This window comes from Daktulosphaira vitifoliae, unplaced genomic scaffold (genome assembly GCF_025091365.1).
Source record: "Daktulosphaira vitifoliae isolate Bord-2020 unplaced genomic scaffold, ASM2509136v1 Scaffold_1, whole genome shotgun sequence".
Lineage (NCBI taxonomy): Eukaryota > Metazoa > Arthropoda > Insecta > Hemiptera > Phylloxeridae > Daktulosphaira > Daktulosphaira vitifoliae.
In genome coordinates, this window is record NW_026099572.1 from 69,840,525 (window position 1) to 69,866,638 (window position 26,114).

Consider the following 26,114-nt stretch of genomic DNA (forward strand, 5'->3'; position numbering starts at 1 on the left):
AAATCTTTTGTTATAGAAAGAAACAATTTTATTTAAAGCATTAAAAATATTAAATTAATTTTACAAATTTTTTAATTACTATTGAATAAATACTATAAACGATGATAACATAATAATCATACATCCATCGTACGATTTTTCTTACACGAATTATTTAAAATATAATAAGGTGTATAAATAAAAGATGTCTGTGCTCAGACTTTATTTTTATTAATTTTAAACTATTGAACTATTTTTCAAAATATCTAACATTTAAATATGAAATATATAATTACCGTAAATATTATTCTTGCTCTTTTGTTACAATTTGTGCCAATATTTTGAAGTATATAATTTTCTATAACCATCAGCATTAAATTTATTAAATTTTGTGTTTGTAGATTCAAGTGTATTAATGCGAGCATGTTAAATANTTTGTGTTTGTAGATTCAAGTGTATTAATGCGAGCATGTTAAATAGTAGTCACACTTTTTTAAAGTAAAATAAACGATGTCAAGTCAGATGGAAATGCAGATTTTACCAGTGCCTTTTTTTTAAAATAATTGCTTTTCAGCTATGCATCCAAGTTAAAAATATGAAAATTTCAAGTCAATTAACATTACTTTATTTAATTTATCAATGTTAAATTAGTTCTTCGATCCTTTCATCAACTGTTCTCAGTTGGTCTTGGAACTCCTGGTTTGCCTCTGCTGTCATCATCTCTGTGCTAGTAAAGATACACTAAAAGTGCCGTTAATCATATTGAGATTTTCAATTTTAACGATTCTTCTATAAAGAGATATTACCACTACCTTTTTTTTAACAGCTGTAATATTTTGAGACATTTTTCTTTATTCTGACTGAAAAGATATTTTCAAAACTGGACTTGTTTTGTTACTTTTCGATATATTGCTGAGCAAAATCTTTTCAGTATGCGGACAAAAAAAACCGCAGAGTAAAACCGATTGCTTTTTAGCTATGCATCCAAATTAAAAATATGAAATTTTCAAGTCAATTAATTTACTTTATTTAATTTGTCAATGTTAAATTAATCCTTCGACCATTACATCAACTGCTCTCAGTTGGTTTTGGAATTTCTGGTTTGCCTCTGCTGTCATCATCTCTGTGCTATTAAAAGTTACACTAAAAGACCCGTTAATCACATTGAAACTTTCAATTTTAACGATTCTTTTACAGAGATCCGTTAGTTCACGCTCTTTTTCTGACAGGTTGTCTGAAGGATCCCTGTTTGTCCTAAGTTCGTTGTTTTGTGAGTTTTTATGTTTTTATCCATATAGTACCCACGAGTAGTCGAGAAATAAAGGTCCATCACAGCAGAGCTTGATTCATTAATAGGCTTTATACTATATGGTGTGCCAAGTGTCATTACTAAATCCAACAGGATTTCAATTGTCACTTTACATTTCAGCTAACTACTCTGTGACAAGTTAGCAACCCTTTTACTTGGTATAGCTGGGTTAGAGGGACCTATTCACTGTTAGCAAAAGGTATGCGCAGGCCTATCGGTTCCAACTAATCAAAGTCATGACCGGCTAAGAGTAGTGATTAGTGTAGCTATATCCACTGAGATAACTAGGGTCCGTTGGGTTGTTAAGCCTGTGATCCTTACAAACCCTCCTACGGGATAACTTGAATAATACTGGTCATACAATTCTTATCGACCCATTTATAATTTTGGTAAGAAAAGTGCTAAAAACTGTTTACATTTAAATAAAAAAAAATTTTTACTACTTTTATTCTTAAAAAATATGATTTCTAAATATGCATAAATTATTTTAAAAGATCACAACGAAATATTAATTAAAAATTATAAGAGTTGGTTCACTCTATAAACTAAGTGAAAACAACAATTAGAAGGCTTACAGACTTTCCAACGAATGTGATTAAAAAAAGTGTTCTGAAAGTAAGTACAAAAGACCTAGGAACAGTGACTATAGTGACTAATAGATAATACAGCCATGATAAGTCACTTAAATTTAAAAAAGTGATAGTAATATATATAAATACAAAAACTAATAAGTATAATGAACATTATTTTGAGTAAATTTCTATAAATTTAGTACTCTTTATAAACAGTTTTATTACACAACTATATTATTATAGTTGTTTAAATAAATCAATTATCCCCAGATCAATTTTGTCTCTTTGATCTCTATATACACGAATAACTCAATATTTATCAAAATATTTTGTCAACACAAATTATCCATGTAATTTTAACTTAATAATTTATAATTAGATCATATAACGAAATTTCACCATAGCTCTAGTTATTTTATATCGTATAATTGACTTGCTTGAATTTTTAAATTAAAAATAATTTAAGATTATTAATCATTGTAATATAAATAAGTAATAACTAGGCTCCGCCTAGCTGGGTCTCCGTCCCAAACTCGGGGCTCTATGAGCTTTACGGCCACTGATTCCGTTAAGAGTACCCGGCTACGCCCGTCACAATATGAGTTTTGTAAGAAAAATATTACATCAGAATCAAAAGAACAAAAATATATTAAAAATTTAACTATTAAAACCAGGAAAATTCAGAAAGAGAATATAGTGCATTGGGTATAATGTTGACGCTTGTTAATGAAATAATCCCCTTGGGCGTATTCAAAAATTATTTTAAGATGATATTTAATTTTTTTTTACTTTGTTAAAATGTTACAGAAATTTTTTTGCTAAAAATCAAAGTGATGATCAAAAAAAATGTCATTAGTTCCATATTACTTAGAAATTGCCTAAAGAATCATTGAGTTCAAGGAGGGCAATCGCCCATATCTCCTCCCCTTTAACTACGCCCCTCGTATAAACAATAATTACTAAAATTCTAATTATAATACTTGTATTTATAATAATTAAAAAATATTCGGCAAGTTATTATACCTGGGACAATGTAAAAAATTTAATCTTGATAAAAATATTGGTTACTGAGATTTGACGTTGGACAACACAGTTGTTATAAAAAGATCCCAATTTTTACGATAAACTCATAGACACATACATCATATATGAGAAAAATAAAATTATTAATACTGTACAGTTCTGATAATATATGCACAAACCTATTATACTTAAAACTGTCCTGAAATTTATACATAAAATTTAATGTTTCTTGATAAAATATACAAATTATTGTTTTATGCATCAATGAAAAATAGTATCCTAATATAAACTCTGCGTGGACATAAAAAAAAAAAAAAGTTCAAAGCGAATAAAGGACAATAAATAGTCAGCTGATTATAAATATAAAGTTCAATCAAATATATATATAACAATAAACATTATTAAATATATAAAAAAAATTGTATTATAAACTTATTTAAAAGAAATCGACAGTAAATATATTAATAAAGTTATGCTTAATTAACTAAACATAGTATATAAAAATATTAAATATAATATAAAAAAATACAAAGTTAATAAACTAAAACAATCGATTATATATGACAACAATATCATTTATTTATTATAAATTGAAAAGAAAATTAAATCTTTAAAAAATTCTTATTTTACAAATTGAGGGTCACAATAAACACATACGCAGAAAAGAGTCAATGCCCATATTAAAACCATGTGCGTGGACTAACAAAAAATTCGTTTAGCGGTAAAAATGAACGGATTAAATTGATTTTTTTATGGTATTTCAGAAATGTTATTGGACAGGTCTGATGAAAATTTTAAACCTCAAGTCGTGAAACGCTGGCGTCAGTTAGCGTTTTTTCGAAAACGGTCAAAATTATAAAACATGAGTGAATGGCAAAATTTTTCCGACTTTCGCCAATAATTTTTCCTAAGTCTCGTTACCGAGTACTTTCATTAAAAAAAACAATTTTGAAAACCAAAGCACGCTAAGTATTAATATGCTAAGTGCATATCAAATAAATAAAAACAAAAAACTTAATATTGAAATAAATTTTTCATAACTACGCATATTATTGCGAAATATTTGTCAATAATATTTTTAAATGTTGTATTAATGACGACATGTTTTTCAAATCTAAATTTTTATAATGTTCTAAATAACACATCTTTTTTAACCTTTATCAAAATTAAATTTAATAGAATGTACTTTAAGATGAAAAGTATACTATACGTATTTTTAAAGTTATCGAGAACTAAAGCAAAAAAGCATACAACTTTGGTAAATTAGTCAATTTTGTTATTATTTATATAGTAACGGAATACATAAATCATTTTAATTACTTCAAATAAAGCTTATATAATGTAATATATGATTAAAAAAAGAAAAAAAGTTCCAGTGACTTGTCCTCTATGAGAAATTAAACTCTAGTCAAAAATAATTTCATTTTTGGTCTTTTAAATCTTAAATTTTTTTTAAACATGTTTAAAATACATATCGATACGTTTTACAAAAGTGATTTTATACACTGTCAGATATCAATCAATACTAATTAAAAATATTCCTCAACGACAATTTATCACAGTACTGTACTTTATTTATAACTTTTATTTACTTGACTTAAATGTGTAAAATTTTTAAATGATTTATGTTTTTGGCTAGATGAGAATAAAGGATATTCCGGATAGATACAAAAGTTGTGCTGCAGAATTAATGAATTATCTCAAAGATAATCCAAAAGTAATTTTTTAATCTTATTTCTGTATTTACTAGAGTTAGTATATTGCAGTCCTGTTTGGTGGGCTTTTTTTTATTCAATTTAAAAAAACCCAGCACAGGGAGGTCGCGGCACAGTGGTGACGTGGCATAGTTGGATCAAGTATAATGATATCTGACAGCAGTGGTGTAGTCCTAAAAATGTTTATGGGTATACGCCTATATAATGAATAGAGAATAACGTGGGGGGCTCCGCCCCCCACACACCCCCCCCCATTGCACTTTACATTTTCTACATACAATATTTCACATTATCAACAGTGATATAGTCGTAATTTGATAAATAGATAAGTTAAAAACCTAAATGAGGAAACGTAGGGAATTTCACCCCCACACTACATTTCAAAGGCCTTAACTATAACATAGTTTTAGGGGACGGAATACAAATATTGTGATATTTTAACTGTGTTAAAAATATGTATTTTCTAATTATTACATAATGCAACTAAAACTCCTAACCCTCCCAGTTGCTCCTTCCAACTTCCAAACTATTACTCGAATATTTTTACTGACACTTCTAAGTTCTTACATAAATTAAATTTCATAGTCATATAATCGATATGTCTATTATTAGATACTGTTATATTTTTTATAAATAAACAATAAACTTTATGCAGTAATAAAATAATCTTACAATCATTGTTTTCAAATCGTTAAAACATAAATGAAATAAACGTGAATAGGTACATGTTAGTATTATCTTAATTCATTATAGGTAATATATTAAATACTAGATTGGTTGGTAAACGGTTTATTACGGAAAAATACAAATTACCAATTTCAACAGCTATAGGTTAACCCAATAACTTTCAGTTTCAACTTAGTATGTGCTATATCGTTAATTTCTGATCGATGTTTTAAATTTTGTCAATAAAATTGTCGTGAAATGATAAACATTATCCTATTTATTTATACACTTTGACAGTGTTTTGTTTTACATTTATATTCTAATTTTAAAATGATAATAGTCTCGAGCCATATTTGTATGTTTATAACTTCAGATATATGTTTATATGTGGTATGACTGTAGAGATTAAACAAACTGATAAGAGTTATTCAAAATTTGTGTTTTATGACAAACGTACCTATATTCGATACCCACGTATTACTTTTTATTTTATTCTTTAGTCTATACTCTTTAACTATTTTATAAATACGTATATGCACTAATAAAAAAACTAACAGTGGATATACGCCGTATACCCGCGTATCACTCATGATTTTATAAGTATACGCAATAACAGAAAAACAAAGAAGTGCGTATACGCCGTATACCCGCGTATACGCTCCACGACACCTCTGTCTGACAGTGATTAAAATCACTATCAAAAATAAACGCTTCGATGCAAATCTTTAGATAGTGTTTAATTTTAAAAAATTGGTGGATTATTCCAAAAGCTACATAATCTGCTAGTTCCTTATTAATATCCTGATTAAGATAAAGTATGTCGAATGAAAAAGGAAATATTAAAAAATAGTATTTCTCATTGAAAAATTATGTTAATCCATACACTTTTCAATAAGTTATAGCATTATAAAGTTAAAAATGTAAAAAATAAAATCGAGAATTTTCACACAATAAAAGTATTCGGTAGCCATTTTCATCGTGAAGACAAAATGAAGTCCGAAATTTTTTTTTACATAATAAAGTACATTACATTAGCTTTAATGTAAGATATATATAAAAGTGTCAGACTTTCCGGAACACTTTCAAAATTTAAGTTGAAAAAGTAAATTTTTTGTAAAGAAGTTGTCATTTTGAATCCCCTCCCAGTAGGCAGGTAAAAAGTCAGGTTTATGAAAAAAATATACCAAATGATTGGTAAAGACATCATGCAACTATAAAAAGAATTATATTGATTTTGTTATTTTGAAAAAAGTTATGGCAATTTCAAGTAAATAAAATTTTGAAAATTAGCGATTTTTAAATTTGTAATTTTTTTGGAGGTTTCCCCCATTTACGGGAAACGAGGGAATTCTTTCAATTTTTGAGGGTAATGTCTTCGACTAGACATGATTTGTGATCTTTCGACGTATCATTGAAAGAAATCGGTTCGGTTAGAGCTAAGAAAAAGTGGTCACAGACACAAAAAAAACACATCTTAGTAAAACCAATACCTTCTCAGATACGTATCGAAGCTAAAATACCTTCTCAAAATTTTTTTTGCCGTATCTTCCATATACAGTAAATGTCTATTTACCCTAGCCATCTTTGTAATAATGAATATGTGTTTAATTGTTAAAGATCTTAATTATCTATTTTAAATAAATAATAAAGCCTAGCATGTAATTTATTAAGTTAATTTTCTGTATTACTATAATTCTAGATTTTCTAGGTTGCTATCATATTATCAAAGCCTCCAGTAGAGACAAATACATATTTATAAAACTTTTAATATTTGTTGTGCTAAGAATCTAGAGCTTTTTTAAGTACTGTAAAGCAATAAAAATGAAATTATTTGTAGTTGTACAATTTACAGTTTTACTAAGAGAAAAAAAAGGAACTAATAAGAATATGTCAAATTTAAAAAGATCGCAAACGTCTATACACTACAAATAGATTTTTCTTTTTACTGTTTAACTAATGGTAACATATCATAATTTTCATAAAATTTTTCGTTTTCTTACTTCATATTTTTGTCAATTTTACTATCAAATTAACCTAAGTTTTCAATAAATACTAACAGCCTGACTTAAAATAGGATGTGATATTAACATAAATTATATATATATATAATTAATATATATAATATATATATATATTATATATGTATTATACAGTCTTGGAAATAGTTGTAGGGACGTTACTGTAGTGCGCTACTTTTTATTTAGTAGTATTGTAAGCGAACTACTTTTTTTTAGAAATAGTGTCAATAAAATATTTGTAATTTTTCAGTAGTAAAAAAACTTTGCTACTTGCTACTTGCTAACTTGCTACTAAACCATAATTATTTATTTCATTGGGACAATATGTAAACAATTGTAACGTGACAAAAGTATCTAGTTTTTATTTTTGTCTACTTGTATATATATATATATATATATATATATTTGTTTTGAGTCGAATGCGGACTGTGACGTCGTTTGTCAGTAAAATTATCATGATAAGGTATTGTGATTTGTTTATGCGCGTGCGAGATAGTCAGCTGTGTACTACTTCAGACCGGTTAATGGACGGCATTTGTGTGTACATTCACTCTGTTCCTTTCCTATCTTGAACGTCATTTGCACTGCTCACCGCATACATTGTCGCCTTATGATTTAAATTGTTCTTAGTAATTTCCGGCACTGGGTATTAAGTTTTTTTTTGACCCCTACTCCAAAGGCTAGCCGTGTTGTCGCCAACGGATCGCCGGGTCAAACGCCGGACGGGTTGTCGGGGAATAGCCATAGTCGGAACTGGTCGCACTATTTCCCGTCCGTATCGTGAGTTTTCTGTTGTTGTGTGCGTTGCAACTTTTTAATTTTTTATATATATGTTTTTCGTGAGTGTCCGTTATTTTTTTTAGTATGTAATTCTTTATTTATGGCGTCGGCTAATCCTGCCTCCATTTTAGTTAACCCTTCGGGGCTGGTAATGTATATTTTTGTTTTAATGTTTTGAGCCAGTTTTTTTTAGTGCGCCGTGCCATAAGCACGTGTAGCGAATTTTTTTTGTGTTGTTTTTTTTTTTGTATAGGTGCCCTTATTTTTATTTAGGTCCATCGACATGGCAGGCGTGTTCCAATACCACCTGTTATATATATATTTTTATAGGTTTTGTGTTATATTTTATCGGGTGATGAATATGTTATTAGTACAATGTGGTGACGTAGTGCATTTTATCCCGGGGTGTCCCAACGTCTTGCAAGCTAAGCCTAACTGCCAAAAACCAGTCGCTTACTTGGGACGTATACCCGCCGTGCTTAGCGGTAATACCGCGGTTAATAGCCGGTGGGTACCCGAAGACGTTCATCGTATTCTCTAATAATAAAAGTGTAGGTGTAACTATTTTTTTTATTAATATCTGTTTTTTTTTCTCTTTCTTTGTCCCCTTTAACCTTTATGTGACTGAAAAAAAAAACAACTTCTTATGACGGTGTAGGTACCCGGGTACCTACAATATAGTTATCTGTGCTTTTCCGGTAAATTATTTCATTGTCGTCAGTTTATCGCTTTTATATCTTATTATATGTAATTCGAATTATCAGTAGACATAATTTTATTAATATCGAACATTTTAAAAATATAGTTACGGTTTATATGTCCGTCATTTTAGTTTTTGACATTGACGTGAACACAGTATTAACATTAATTCAAAAGTGTGTATTATTGTTTGAATTTTTATTTTATTTATTATATAATATTCATAAATGCTAAATATGGCTGATGGTCAGGCTAATAACCAACGTCGTAATGAAAGACTAAGGAGATCTAGGTAAGTATAAACAACATTTTGAAACATATGTAATGTGCAAAGAGTCGTTTTAGAAACTATAAAATATTTTAATGATATAGTTCTTTTCTAAAATATGATTTTATAATTTAGATATATGATAATTAAATTTGAAATATAAATAAAATAATATAATTTTCATGTAATAATGATGTCATACAAATAAGTATACAAGATAATATATATATTATATACCTACCTAACTATTATTAGTTTTTATTATGTTTTATATTTTTTCAAGATTACCATCTGATGAAATAAGAAATGTATTGGGGGAATCAGATTCTGAAGGTGAACTATATCATGTATCTGATGAAGATGAGTATTTTCCCGAACCAGCAGCTATTGAATTTGAAGAATCAGATGTAGAAATAGAGCCAGTTATTGAGTATGGTGAAGACTTTGATTCAGATGAAAGCAGCGAAGATGAATCCATACATATCGAGCCTAGAGTCGGTAAAGATGGTACTCAGTGGTATGATACACCATATCCTCAGGCTCAAACAATTTCTCGTAACATTTTGCGTCAAAAACCTGGACCATTAAATTCTACTGCATTATTTACAGCAAAAGAGATATTTAAATCTATCATGTCAAAAGAAATATGTGACATAATTTTGAGAGAAACCAAAAGAAAAGGTCAACAAGTTACAGAAGACTACAATAGAGAACTAATAGAAAAATTTCCAGTTTCTAGTCGACCACTAACAAAAAAATTTATACCATTTACCGAAGAAGAATTTGATGCATTCTTGGGAATTCTTCTCGTATCTGGTGTACATAGATCTAATAAAGAACATGTATCAGAAATGTGGAAATTAGACTCGTTACCTCTCATTCGAGCTGCAATGTCTCGAGATCGATTCAAAATGTTGCTAAGGTTTATTCGTTTTGATAATGTAAACACTCGTAATATACGTATTACAACAGACAAAGCTGCACCGATTCGTGATATTTGGACAATGCTCAATCAAAACTTACATAAAAATTATAAACCTACAGAAAATATAACAGTAGACGAACAATTATTTCCTTACAGAGGACACACAAAATTTACACAGTACATTCCATCTAAACCTGCAAAATATGGAATAAAGGTTTTTTGGGCTTGCGATGCAGCAAATGCTTACCCTTTGCATGGTAAAATTTACACAGGCAAACCACAAGATGGTAAACGTCAAGTAAATATTGGTGAACGTACAGTTCTAGACTTAGTTGCGATGTATAAAGGTTCTGGACGAAATGTGACTACAGACAACTTTTTTACAAGTATGCAATTGGCTACTACATTAAACTCTTGGAATATGACATTGGTTGGTACTGTCAGAAAAAATAAAAGATTCTTGCCTCCCAAAATGCTTCCATCAAAAGCCAGAGCTTTACATTCTACAAATTTTGTATTTAAAAAAGATATAACTCTTTGTTCTTATGTTCCAAAAATAAATAAATCGGTTATTCTTTTATCTACAATGCATATGACAGCCGACATAATGCAAGCTGCTACCGCTAAACCAGAAATTATAAAATATTATAATCAGACAAAAGGAGGAGTAGATACAATGGATAAAATGTTAACAGAATACACAGTAAAGCGAAGAACTAATCGTTGGCCACTTGCATTTTTTTTCAACATGATTGATATTGCTGCTTTAGCTGCATATATTATATATATGGAACACAATCAAAGGTTTAACACAACTGATCGACACCGAAAATTTTTGAAAGAGCTTGCAAATCAGTTATGTATGCCTGCAATAGAAATTCGAACCTCCATACCTAAAGTAGTAGGAAATCGGTATACTCGTAATTCAATGGAAATGGTTCTCGGACGGCCAATACAACAGATAATTGCTATTCCTAAAAATGAACCACCTCGTGATGCTTCAGGACGTATTCAAATAGTTGGAAGTTGCTTAGTATGTCGAGAATTAGGTTATAAGCAACGGAAAACTCGAAAAGCTTGTTCAACTTGCTCAAAGCCTATTTGCAATGAACACTCAATAAACAAATCATTTTGCGAAACTTGCAATCAACAAAACACCTAAATATGTTATAATACTTACTAAATATGTAAAAAATAATATTTTTGTTCTCTTAATATTTGTATCTATATTAATGATGTCCAGTAAAAATATTTATCAATGGTAATTTAACTTTTTGTATCAATAAAACCTATATTTAAATACAATATATAGAGGTACCCAGGTACCTACTACGTCCTTATAAGGTGTAAAATTAACAACGCCATTTTAAGTACAATAAATTGTATACTTTTCAAATACAAAATATAAATTTGTTAACTATACATGCTATTTAGAGATGTCACAGAAGGACTAACCATACATACTAAATATTTAGAAGGAAAATAAATTTAAAAACTGAAAAGGTACCCAGGTACCTTTCCAGTCACATAAGGGTTAATTTGTAGACTAGGTTTTTTGACCATTCGGTTTTTTGCCTCGTAGTAACTTAATTTTTTTTTTTTTACTTAATAAAGTCCCCTTAATATAACTTAACCATCACATTTTTCTTCTTTTTTGCGTGTTCCATCTTCAATGGACTCGTGTATTTTTTTTCTCCTTTCAAAAATCAACTCCCCTAGTTTATAAGGTACGGGCAACGGCCTTGTATAAGGTCATCCCTGATCTAAATGGTTATGTGACAACTGTCACGAGGTTTTGGTGTACATCTACTATCAACGACTCAACGGACATCAACTTTAATATTTATTAATTATATATTTTTTCTAATTGTTTTAATATACAAAAGTTAATTTTTTTAAAAATCCTACTGTGGTCCGACAGTACACTGTCTCGCCCAGTAGGTTGGCGACCCTTTTCTTAGAATTTTGTAAAATGCCATGAAAGTTACAAATTTTTCGTTGCGGCCAATTAATTTGATTTTTTTATATATTTGTAACCTTTCACAATTTTCTTATTAAATTTGTCATTACAACAATTTAATATTTATATTAGAGAATGGTCATTTGGCAGTGGCGCAACTACGGGTGTGCTAGAGGATGCTGAAGCACCACCAAGTTCCACGTCTTTGTAATTTCAAATATTTATTTATATTCTCAATACAGCACATGACCAAATTTCAGTATAATAAACTTAACTTATATGTACAATAATCATATAAAATACAAAAATACAACAATTAATAATATAATAAAGCTGATGGGTCCTTATTAGCAATACTCATCATTCTATAAAATGGCTGGTTTTTTAGATAGTTGGTATTACGTTTAGGTACAGAAAAAAGAATTAAATTAGCAACTTCTATAATATTAGTACTAGTAAACCCTTTCAAGTTAATTGTTTTAGGAATTTACTGTTGAGATTTACTCTTTCTAACAAAGTTCAAAAAAATTTTTGTTTAATACAAAAATTAATTTCAATCTGTTCAATAAATTTTCTGTAACAATTTCTCGATAAAAATTTGTATTTTGCACGTAGTAGAGAAAACTTTCTGTAATCGAGTGGATTACGTGTTGCCTTAAAAATGGCGTGGGCTTTTCTTTTTTGGAACACTGTATCAATCAAATCCTTAGAAAACCATCAAGGAAAATTAGATTTATTATTGTTAACACGTGGAACCCAGTGAAGAATAGAGAAGTGTAATGAATCATACAAAGTTTATGTTGCTGAATTAACGTCTAGTTGAGTAAAAGTATCCGACCAATTATAAGACAGGAAAAAATCTGAAATACGTGTATAATCTGCTTTCATAAAATTAAAATATGAATCAATGGCATGAAAGAACGGATTCTCTTATTTGTTGGGTAATCAATAGCTAATATATCGATATTATAGCTAATATCGATCTTCAAGAACAATTGGATTGTGCACCATTTTAACGTTAAACAGATTCTTATTTGTAAATATAAGATCTAACATTGAATTGTAAACGTTAAAAACATTATTAACTTGATAAAAGTTTAAGAAAGCAAAAGTCTCAGGAATAGGCTGTTTTCGGTAGTCATTGAATAGAAAATACCTAAATTATCATTAGACAAATTAATATTAGGTAAGTTAAAGTCACCATATAGAATAAAACTATGGGTACTATAACAACAAACTAAATTTTTAATTGTGCTAGAATAAGTATCATAGGATTGAATAGGAGAGTTAGGAGGAAAATATACACCATAAGGACATCACCACCTCTAGTACAATTACTCATTAAAATACTTTTATCACATCGGTAAACATTATAATTATCCAAACATAATTTAGAATCAAATATATCAGAATTAAGACAGGTTTCTGTTAAAACAAGAAATACATAATTATACCTGGCAAGATTACACTTAAGAGTAAAAAATTTAGTCCTAAGACCACGACAGTTTTGGTAAAAACCAAACGGAACATTATCATTCGACGTAGTATAGCTAATTGTAGGTAAATCACGAGGACAAGACTTATTAATTTTAAAATTGTAGAAATCTAATATAAAAGTACTAAGAGTGGACTTGGCATTTATTATAAAAATATACATGCACATGCAAACTTAGTGTACATGGCTGAACTATGAAAGTTGAGAAATTTGCTGAATCTCTGGTTGTCGAATGGTATGTTTTCACGGACCTGGTTTTTTGGAATTGATTTAACCACAGATGGAACACAATTTTCATAATATATACGTAGATTTGTTTCACCTTGAGCTGTACGAGACAACAGATCATTGTGACAAGCACGTAATAGTTGTCGTTCAAATTTTGTTTTATCCTTGACAAGATTNTTTGGTTTTATCCTTGACAAGATTAAAACCATTTTGGAATTGAGTACCTGACCGCTTAACCTGGTTGTATGGTACAGCAAAAATTGTGCTTCCTCTTTGTTAGTATATATTAGCTTAAGTGGGCGGGTAATACCTGGACGTGGTTTCCCAATCCGATTCAATTTGAGATTCGTTGGAAGATAATTTCTAACCGGCAACAAAATATTTTTAATCATGGATTCATCATGTAGAACATTGGAAGAACAAAGATCTCATTCAAATAGTTCTTGCAAAACCTGCCTAGTGATTGTGGATGGGTTAGCAGACGAGTTGTTCTTTTCAAGACTACTAATTTTTGCCTTAAGTGAACCAATATTTCTTTTGAGTATTATATTCTTTGCTTTGAGTTCACTCACTTGCTCAGAAACTTTTAATATTTCTGCTTTAAGTGTATTGAACTGCAAAGATTGTGAGTCAGAAAGTGCTTTATTGGAGGCGAGGACTTCAGTTTTAAAGAATAAAATAATTTGCATTAAATCTTCATTAGAAGTAGTACTTGAAGATCTCGTACTAACACCAGAACGGGACAGCAACTTTTTTTGAAGTTGCATTGGTTGCATCAGGAGAAGACATATTAGAAAAAGTACTCGGGGTTATATTCTTCAAAGTAAGCCACTAGAGGTTAGTCTCTAACAAGTGGAAGAAAAAACTAGCTAATGTTTTAAAGCGTATGTTGATAGTAACAATATTATCAAAAAACAAAATATAAAAAAGATAGTACGACTTAATATACGAAAAGACGTAATTATTAAACTACTTATACTTGCATATAACAAACCAACGAAGTTTACCATGACGCATAATTGAACACAAAAATATACTTAATACTTTAAACAACAATTGTAAATAAATTATTTGTATATACCAATTGAAATTGTTATAAGGACTGTAAGTAACAAAATCTCTATTATATTTTATAATTATATATTACATAACTAATACTAATTAGTAATTACTGTAAATAATTAGTAAATATGTAATGTTTATGTGATTTGTAATTGTAGCACCCCCAAGATTTGAACTCTAGTTGCGCCACTGTCATGTGGATCTAAGCTTTTTACACTATAAATATTGATTTATTAGTTACTAAGGTTTTAATAATACATTATGTATTTTCCGTTCATTTTTACTTGTCCATAAACACTGTTAAAAGCTTACATATTCATAAAAAAGTAGAACTTTTTTAACTTCACTTTAAAAAAAATAGTTCCCCGCCTTATTTTTATGTGCAAAAGCCAATGAAATTAAACAAAAAATGTTATTGTAGTGTAAAAAGTCTCTGTTTTTCAAGTTGTATTTTTATTAAAATCTGTTATAGCTTTTTGAAAAAAGAATGTATAAAGACAATTTTTTTGTTATTTAAAACAAAAATGTCAAGGTATTCCATAAAATTATTTATTATTAATAAATAGTAAAAATTATGAATCATATGTTTTAATATCAACGAAAAATATTTTTTTTTATTATTTATTTAAACAGTACTATCAGTTTAAAATATAAAATTATTGATTACTCAAAAAAATTAAAAAGTCTAATTTTTCTGTAAAAGCAGTGTATTAGCTGTTTATAATTTCAATGCTATAAATATTCAAGAATTATAATAGAATTATTTTTTACTTTATTAATTGTTTAAGAATCATCAATCATAAGCTTTATTAAATTTCATGAAGCATATAACAAAGCAAAATTAAAAATTTACAAAATTATGAGTTTTTTTATCTATCTTATTATTATTTTTACTGTTTTATGACTATATTGAAATCAAATTGTCTGTTTTAATCATTAAACAAGTATTCGGTTTTATAAACTCAAGTAGTTCGTAATGATGACTACTACCTAAAAATATGGGAGGGGAGGGGAGTTTACATTATTTTTATTAATTGTAAATTTTTTTTTTTTAACTTTTTTGAAATTTTTTTGTACTAACTTGATTTATTGAAAATATTGTTGATAAAATAATGAATGTTTTCAATAAGAGGGTATTATATCCTAATATCTCCCTCAAGATTGCATTGACCATTGGTGATTAATGCCTTTTATAATGAAATAAATTACAACTGTCAATTTTTTAATTCTTCTTTTAAGAACAATAAAAATGATAAATGTTACTAGTTGGGTTTGCTTGAAATGATTAAAAAATATTTTATTCAATTTAGTTATGTATACTTGCATACTTGGGTTCTTACTCTAAAAAATCATATTTTATAAGATAATATTGTTAATATTGTACATAATAACATATTTAATATAAATCATTGAAAATACCAATAAGTGAATTGTTTTCGAGGTGATATACGTGTAATAATTCATGATAATACTGTTTACATTATTACTATTATTAATTTATTTGAAAAAATATCTAACAAAATATATCATTAAATGAACAAGAAAAGCTAGAACAATTATTCAATATTAAATAAAAAAAGCAGATGTTTTAAATTTAATTTTACTAGATAACAAGGCTGTGCAATATAATGATTTTTTTTAACACGTTAAAATTAAGTTAGTTGAAAAAAGTAAACGAGTTGATAGTTTAAGTTAATTCATTATTTTTAGATATTAGTCCAACATTTCATTTTGAAATGTATTGATTCAATTCTATTTTATTATTACTTGAATAATTATTACTGAATAGCCAGATTAGTATTTAGGGAGGAAAATAAGGTGCATATGTCTCAGGCGTTGAAATTGTTAGGACCGTTTTTAGCGTATAATTATTTAAAAAATGTAATTAAACTGGTCTTTATTTGATCATTCGTATTAGATATTGTAGTTTCAAAGTAAGATTATTAAATATAGCTTTAACTGAGCCTAAGTCAACTTCACCATGGTTAGTTGATTCACATGGATGTGGAGACTTTGGTACTATCGGACAATATTATTACTACGTACAATGTATAGAAAATTATTACACTTATGTGTTTGAGTGGATGTATTTTTATGTACACATTAAATGCTTTTAGATGATATGAGAAACAAAAATTCATTATTCGTATCATAAGACTTTTTTTATAAATATATTACAGAGAAAATGGTGTATTTTTTTTTCTTAACAAGGGTGTAAAATGTCTCAATACGTCTTTGCAAACAAAACTAACTAACTAGGTAGTTTTGTACAGAGTCATTAGTTCTATAATTGTAGAATTTCTCTAGCTATATTTTAAACTATAATTTGATGCAGGATTGTTCAATAAACAAATGTGTTTTTATTCCATAAATTAAATATATTTAAACATCAACTGTTGAGGAAAATAATTTTAATAATAATGTGTCTTATGTGTAAAGATCACCGCAATAATGTTTTCAATCAGACTTTTCGGATAATTTTTTCTTAACTTATACAGACACTATAGAATATGATAAATTCATGACCTGAAATATAAAATTTTGAATTACTCTCTGAATATTACACAAAACTAATGAGGTTACATATGTTTTTTGAACAAATTAAATTATTATTTAATTTTTATATTCGTATGTGTATTTTCAAAAAAAAAATCTAGTATAAGTACATAATCAAAATTCTATTTTTGAAAGGGATGGGGATCTAAAAGAAAAGTTTAATTACCCACTGCTATACTATAAGTATGAAATCACAACTATATTCTAATTAAAATAATTTTCGCAAGTGGCTAGACTACAAGGATTCCGGTGAATATGTGCCTGTTCTAGGAGAGTTTTAAGTATAAATAATAACTGTCAAGAATATTATTAATTTTTCTCGAATGTTTATTTTAATAAATATCCCTGAACTTTATAAATGGCAATACCCTAGAAAACATTTCAAAATTCAAGTATTTGGTTGGCGTTACTCTCATAACTATAAAATTGTCCTCGTTCATATTCATCGCCATTAGTAATGACTTTTTAAACTTGATATCTTTATTTGTCCAAGTGCTACTATACATGGCGAAGGTTATTGCATTTTTCTAAAATACATCAATTTTAAGAAATCAGTGTTTATAATTTTTATAAACATTTTATTTTACATTATAAATTATACAGTGAATAAAAATGTTTTACACAAATTTTAACCAATTGAATTCATTAAATTAAAAAATTTTACCTGATCGTCTAAATTTCCAAATGAGTGACAGGTAATATACAATCGTACTGTATGGAAAAATGCAGTTAAAATTAATTTCATCAAGTTAAAAGAAAACAAGTTTCCCTCTTTCATGTAATTCTTCATAAATCATGAAAATAAATATTAAAGTATTAAATATTTTGATAAAAGTTTTTATGATATTACAATGACTGATCTTGGAGACTAAGCCTAACCAAACCTATATCCTTAAAAATGATCTTAGTTTAAAGTAAAAAGAAACATTTTAGTAATTCAGAAAGAGTAATAATTATTATCCTATTTGAATAAATGAGTTTGACAAAAAATATTCGAGAGCTCAAAATTTTATTTCGTCTTTGTTAAATTATTTTATATTACATTTCATATAATTTTTTGCGAATTTAATTTAATTTTTGTTTGGAGTCAGTTGCTCCAAATTCCGGCAACGTTTAATACGCTGCTGTTTGACAAAATTACTTTTCACATATATATAAATTACATTTCGATAACTATTTTTATCAAAGAAATTGTCAACAATGTATTAAAATTTAAAAATATGTTAACCTCGTTAATATTACAATAACGTTATATCTTATAGTATAACGTTTTTATGTTGTCTGTTATCACATTGTCTTAAGACAGTACTTTTTTAGGGCATTTAACTAAAGCCAAGTACCCGCAACTGGTGTACTTATAAAGTACATCAATAATTGTATTCTTGCCAAGTCATCCAATTATCCATATAATTAAATATATGAATAAAAACTTACGAAACAATTTCCATGTGTTGTGATATAAGTTTTATATAACAACATGACTATTTGAGTTGGCTGTAATAAAAATGATTATTTAATAATATTTTTACAATTTGATGCTAAGTAAACATGTTATTTTTAATATGTTTTTATTAGATTGAAATGATAAACAAACCTTTTTTGATATTTTTTACATATGGTGGGAGATAGTGTCACGTGGAAGTTTAGGATAAGGGTGACTGACCCCAAGTAATTGGTATTAACACAAAGATAAAGAAAAAGAAGAAGATTTTGGAAACTTTATATATTATAAATTATTGAGCGTATTAAATATCATAAAATTATTAACTCTATATATTTGGGAAATTAAATTTCAAGCCATGGTTATTTTTTTTCCGTAGATTTAATAAGAAGAAATACAGTTATGTTTATCTAAAGGTCTATAATGATATTTTGATATAGTAATACAACTAAAAAGCTTTGGTGTATGTTATGATAATTTTTATCAAATAGGTTTTTCATTGCCTTATATATCAAAATTTATTTGACCACCACTGTTTTGCCATAACTATTAGCTTCGATGCGAAGCTGAGAAGGTATCGGTTTTACTATGATGTGTTTTTTTTATTTTTTATTTTTTTTTTTGTGTCTATTACCACTTTTACTCAGCTCTCACCGAACGGATTTCTTTCAACGATACGTCAAAAGATCACAAATCGTATCTAGTTGAAGGCATTAACCTCAAAAATTGAAAAAATTTCCCTCGTTCCCCGTAAATGGGGGGAACCTACAATAAAATTACAAATTTAAAAATAACTAATTTTTGAAATTTTTACTAAAAACTGCCGCAACTTTTTCAAAAATGAACATATCAATATAATTTTTTTTATAGATGCTTGATATCTTTATCTATCATTTGGTATATATTTTTTGTAAATTTGACACTTAATACCCCCCGGTATTTAAAATGACAACTTTTTAAAATTAACTTTTTAAAGTGTTCCGGAAGGTCTGACACTTTTATATATACCTTAAATTAAAGCTAAACTTGTCTTCATGGTGAAAATGGCCACTAAATGCTATTTTTGTGTGAAAATTCTCGATTTTATTTTTTACATTTTTAACTTTATAATGCTATAACTTATTGAAAAGTATATAGATCAACATAATTTTTTTATGAAAAATAATATTTTTATATAATCCCTTTTTCATTCGACATAGTTTATCTTAATCAGGATATTAATAAGGAACTAGCAGATCATGTAGCTTTTGGAATAATACACCAAATTTTTTAAATTAAACACTATCTAAAGATTTGCATCGAAGCGTTTTATTTTGATAGTGATTTTAATCACTATCAGATATCATTATACTTGATCCAACTATGCCACGTCACCACTGTGCCGCGACCCCGCTATGCTTGTTTTTTTTTTTACTGAACTAACAAATTTAGAATTAACATCGTAAATTATATTATTTCATGAGAATTTAAAAAAAGTTATTGTTTAAATTAATATGTGTTCAAAAATTTTTTTTTAAATAGTATTTTTTTTATAATATAAAAAAAACCCAGCACAGGGGGGTCGCGGCACAGTGGTGACGTGGTATAGTTGGATCAGGTATAATGATATCTGACAGTAATTAAAATCACTATAAAAAAAAACGCTTCTATGCATATCTTTAGATAGTGTTTAATTTTAAAAAATTGGTGGATTATTCCAAAAGCTATATGATCTACTAGTTCCTTATTAATATCCTGATTAAGATAAAGTATGTCGAATGAAAAAGGAATTATTAAAAATAGTATTTCTCATAGAAAAATTATGTTAATCCATACACTTTTCAATAAGTTATAGCATTATAAAGTTAAAAATGTAAAAAATAAAATCGAGAATTTTCACACAATAATAGTATTCGTTAGCCATTTTCATCGTGAAGACAAAATAAAGTCCGAAATTTTTTTTTACATAATAAAGTATTTCATTCGCATCGAAGCTAAAATATTACTCTTATTATGTCGTAATAACTCTATGAACTCTTGAAATTAAAAAATATTATGCAATTCAAACTTTTGGATTTTTATTAATTTTAATTATTTAAAAATTACTAAAGTGAAATCGAAATATCAGTGGACGAAATGAAATAAAATACATTGTAAATTTATTTTAACTTAATCATTTTATATTTGATTTAAAAATTAAACCATTAATTTATATGACAAGGTGTTGGAATATCAGGCTTGGGAACGAGTGTTGGCCAAAGACGCTAAATTGCCTGAACGAGTCGCAGCTTGGAGTGTGACCAACGCGATGATGATGAAATTGAAACGTAAACTCGGTATGGGTTTCAAACGAGTTGTGCATGCGGCCAAACTCAATAAAAATGCCCAACAAATAGATTTACTGAATGTGGCAAAACAATCGTTGAAGGCGGCACGACGTGTGGTGAGAAAGAAAAAAATTCCACTGCCCCGTACCATAAACGTTCCAAAAACTAAAGGCGGTGTACTACCGCTTATACCTATATTTGCCGGACTGTCGGCGTTGGGAGCTTTAGCCGGCGGTGCTGCAAATGTGGTCAAGATGGCTACCGAACTTAGCCGTAAAGGCAATACAGCGATAAGCATGGGTAAAGGATTTTACTTGCAACCATACAAATCGGGGTCTGGTTTCAAATTGACGACGAGTACGAAAAAGATGATTCGAAAAAATCAGACGAAAAAAACAAAAAACTAATTTCGCAGCTACCCGATCGTGCCTTGTACGATGTTGAAATTGCAAATTTCGGTAGTCGAGCGTTCGACCATAAAGTGTTTCGTGGCGTGTTTTGTCGTGACACATTACCTAAGTCGGGACCGAAAATGACCGAAATGGCTGTAGTGAACTTGGATCTTTCCACTAACCCTGGCACGCATTGGGTAGCTTATAGTAAACGCGGTAAACGTGTTACGTATTTTGACAGTTTTGGTAATTTACCACCACCGTTGGAACTGCAACGATACTTTAAAGGATGTACAATCGTGCACAACTATAGTAGATGTCAAAACTTCGACGAGGTAAATTGTGGTCACTTGTGTTTGGAATTTTTAATCGAACAACAACAACAACATGACAACAACGGTAACGTTAACCGGTGTGGGATCTGAATTGCAATGTACATTCAATCCACCCATCGATGTCGGTGACAAATGTAAAATTGGGCTATTGAGCTTGCATACGTGGAACACTATACCTAATATTGACGAGGATTGTAACAAATTCATTTTCGGCACTGTTGACAAACCAATTATGGTGATAACACTACCGACGGGATCGTACGAATTTGAAGATTTACAGAAACGAATCACGGACAAGTACAACGGAGAAGAGTATAAGTACAGTGTGCAACAACAACAAATAGATTTTGATGATCCATTGTTGCCAACGGTTGGTTTACTCAAGGAAAACAGCAGAGAAATCGGTGACAAAAGGTTGGGTGATCGAAACGTTATCTCTTTTACAGCCGACCGCAACACTATGCGAAGCATAATCAAATGCGATCACCCCATAGATTTTACACACCCGCAATCAATCGGTCGTATACTAGGGTTCCGACCTCGTGTATTGACACCGAAAATGGAACACACGTCGGATTTCCCGTTATCTATAACAAAGGTTACATGCATACGAGTCGACTGCAATATAATTGTTGGTTCGTACCACGGAGGACGTCAATCGCATACATTGCACGAATTCTTTCCAAACGTACCACCGGGCTACCGGATTATCGAGTGTCCCAGACAAGTAGTTTACTATCCGTTAAACACAAACGTATTGAACACGATTCGAATCGCATTGCTCGATCAGGACGGTCAACGTGTCAACCTAAGAGGTGAAAAATTAACAGTGCGTTTACACATCAAACAGGATGGATGAAAGTACGATGACGTTATGGGACCGTATAAAACAGTTTGATTCCTCACAAATTGGATTATTTTTGTGCATACTAGTCACAGTCGTGCAACTATTACTACTCCTTCAAACATCCGTCAACAGCTGTCAGCTGATAAACAGTGATAACAGCAACAACAACAACAGTTCAACCACAATTTATCGTTTGGAAGCACTGGCTCGAGAACTTTATTCAGTCGACGACCGTGTCTTTATACTGGAAAAACGTGTTGACACTCTTTAAATGCCTCTGAGTTTCAACAGGAGTGTAGTGCACCATCATTTGAGTGATGGCATATACTCTACGACGGAGCAACCGGATAATCGTGCGACGCTATCGCAGCAGCAACTAACAAAGAAAAATATTGAATTTTTAAAATCGTTGGGTTGTCGAGTCAATCATGGCCGAGTACTTGCACGTGTTGGAAAAATGTCAACAAGACGACAGTGTAAAACGCGAGTACTATCTGGAACATCAGAGTTACAACAACTCGTACGAACACAACGATGAAATCCGTATCGAGGTGCGCAACAAGGAGAAATTCACCGTGCCGTGCGAAAGTTATTTGCAAATCGAAGGAAAACTTGAAAAACCACCAGCTGGAACAGCCGGTGAAATGGTTATGGGGCAAAATTTTCTCATGCACCTATTCGATGAAATCAGATTTGAGGTAAATGGTAAAGAAGTAGACAAGATAAAATACGTTGGTATGGCTACAACCATCAAGGGATATTGTTCATTCACACCCAACGACATTCGACGATTACAACCTGCCGGATGGAAATACGCGCAAATTTTGCACAACAACAACGATTTCGTCGATGGGACTGAATTTGTAGCGCAATGTCCATTATCTATGTGCATGGGATTTTTCGAACGGTATCGGCGCACACTGATAAACTGTACTCAGACTCTCGTGTTGAATAGATCGAGTACCGACAGCACTGTCGTATCATTGGTTCCACAGACAACAACAACAACAACAGACGATAAAGCGCAAGTTGCAACATTGATAAAACAAATCAACGTGAAAATATCGAAAATCAAATGGGTAGTAAAGTACTTTGAACCCAGCGTGAAAACTGAACTGGGTCTGATGCGTATTCTGGACAGCAAGAAATGGCTCCCGTTAGAATTTCAACACTGGGACGTTGCCGTTTACCCGTTGGTACCGCAGACAACTCATCACACGTGGTCGGTGCGCACCTATTCGAATGTGGAAAAACCTAGATATTTACTTATTGCCATGGGTAATGAGGACGAACACGTTCTCGGAGATTTCAATCACTGTTCATTGAGAAACGTCAAAGCGTATCTGAACGCTGACGAATACCCGTACGAGAACCAAAACGCCGATTTCGACAACAACAAGTACACAACGTTTTATAACTCGTACGCACAATTCCAGACAATGTATTACGGTCGTAAAGACCCCTATCCTTTATTGGACTATATAAATTACAAAAAACGTGGACCTATAGTCGTGATTGATTGTTCTAAACAAAACGACACCGTCAAGTCTTCAACGGTTGATCTACGCTTGGATTTCGAATGCTCCAAACAGTTTCCCGATAAAACATCATTGTATTGTGTAATTATTCACGACTGTCAAATGGAATACAACGCATTCACGGGAGAAGTACGAAAACTTTAATGTAAATACAAATTTATTTTTTATTATTGTACAATATACAATATAGAAACAAAAAATATGTATATATAACTACTATAATGTATATATAATTTTTTTTTATAAAAAACTAGTTGTTTTGTAAACTTGTTATTTTATTTCAATCATCTTCGAATTTGACTGGAAAAGTCACGATCTTTCTTGTCAATTTTTGGTAAAGTATCAATTCCTAGAAATTATCTGTTTGTAGCCAATTCCACCAGATTGGAGAAGTAATAAACACGCTGAAATTTATTTTTAAGTTTAAGTTTTAAAATGAAAAAATCAAATATTTTTAAACATACTTTCATGTGTGGATAATCACTGAAGATAATTTTCAATGTTTTAATACAATCTATACATTGATGAATCGATCAAGTCGTTGATTTTATTGAATTTACACCTTGGTGTAGCCATTGTGATTAAATTCTCAAGGTCCAATAGGCTTTACTGTCGCTGCGTTTCGCATTCGTCGTCTTTTCAATTGTTTCGATTGAATCCAAAAGTTCGTAATATATTCGCTTCACAACTAAGCATGCTCATTCAGGATTGTCCGAATTTTTTCCCGCATCCGATAATTCACAACCTTTGTAATGTAAAAAGTCTCCACCTACACCGTTGACTTTATCGCCTAGACGTTCTGCAAAATATTGTAAATCTCGATAATTTTTCAATAGTTTACTAACTAGTTTAAAAACTCTATCCGTGGGATCGTTTTCAACAAGAAAATTCAATTTACCCGATATATCATTGAAATAATCCATCTTGCGCACACAATAGATTAACAAATACTGAGAACCTATTAGAAGTCAGCATACAATGTTATGTTGCTGCCCCCCCCCTCCTTTCCAAATATCTTTTAGATAACTAATTCGTGATAACGGATAAGGTGTATATGACTAAGATATTAAAATATTACTAGATAAATGATTGTAATGAACACTGTCCATCTACGTCATTCATACCCATGCATATAGTAGTATTAAGCAAAGACAAAAAATTCAGTTTTCCATCGTATATTTGATACGTCTNCCGTTTTCCTTCATGCAGACATGCATGCAAATTTATATACGTTTTAATTATTATAGTTAAATATAGTTATTTAAAATAGCGTGAAAATTAAAGTGTAATGTTTATACATATTTGTCATTAAGATTTAAAACAGATGCCTTTGTAAAATTTATGACTGTCTGCCGTCTCTAATGCGTTGACGGAACAAGAATGCAATCCGACCAGTCGAGATTATTACTTAATTAAAAATAATTAATTAAAATTGTTAAATAAAGTAATTATTTATAACATTGAGAGGGATACATGTAATAATTCAGACAAAAATATGTATGTCATTAATCGATAAGTGTATTACAATTATAATAATAATATTATAATTATTAGAATATATGTTCCAGCAATTATTATCATCGTCGTCGTCGTCGTCGTCGGCGGTAGTAGTAGTGTTTATTTAAAAATGTGTTTTGCTATAAGAAAACTCTAACAGTCGTCATTATTATATATTGTCGATAAAAAAAAAAATACTGATTTATTATTCACTATACCAATAACGGTCAAACTTATAGATCGTATATTAAAAATTAATGTAATTGACGGCGACATCGACGCCGCGTTAAGCCATCTGCTGTATTTATCTCGAGTGCTATAGTATAATCATCAATACAGCCATCTGGCACACANCTTCTGCTGTATTAATCTCAAGTGCTATAGTATAATCATCATTACAGCCATCTGGCACACAATGTTTGGAACTAATTTTTTTTTTTTTTACAAATTAGGTAAAATTAACATTTTACGTACAGACTTTATCTAAATATATGCATGTCGCA

At 29.7% G+C, this 26,114-nt stretch overlaps 3 protein-coding genes across 6 annotated transcripts in view; 1 reads left to right on the forward strand and 2 right to left on the reverse strand.

Annotated features, from left to right (window-relative positions):
* Nucleotides 1-26,114, reverse strand: part of LOC126894162 (uncharacterized) — a 44,361-nt gene that overhangs the window by 7,879 nt on the left and 10,368 nt on the right. Inside the window, exon 1 of one of the 4 annotated variants that reach the window (XM_050664968.1) lies at nt 80-173. The exons of 2 other annotated variants lie outside the window; for them this stretch is intronic. The gene's annotated coding sequence lies outside the window, so the exon portion shown is untranslated. Of the gene's footprint in view, nt 1-79; nt 174-275; nt 394-26,114 lie in introns of those variants that run through there. One more of the 4 variants, XM_050664966.1, reaches the window with a different exon arrangement.
* On the forward strand, nt 7,479-11,948 carry LOC126894153 (piggyBac transposable element-derived protein 4-like). The gene is made up of 2 exons (XM_050664946.1): nt 7,479-9,053; nt 9,313-11,948. Exons 1-2 carry the CDS (start codon nt 8,989-8,991, stop codon nt 11,114-11,116), a joined length of 1,869 nt encoding a protein of 622 aa, XP_050520903.1. The 5' UTR covers nt 7,479-8,988; the 3' UTR covers nt 11,117-11,948.
* The window catches only part of LOC126894158 (uncharacterized), a 55,839-nt gene continuing 46,852 nt past the window's right edge, over nt 17,128-26,114 (reverse strand). The window contains exon 7 of the mRNA XM_050664960.1: nt 17,128-17,225. Coding sequence (XP_050520917.1) covers nt 17,190-17,225 — 36 coding nt within the window. The 3' untranslated portion in view covers nt 17,128-17,189. The remainder of the gene's footprint in view (nt 17,226-26,114) is intronic.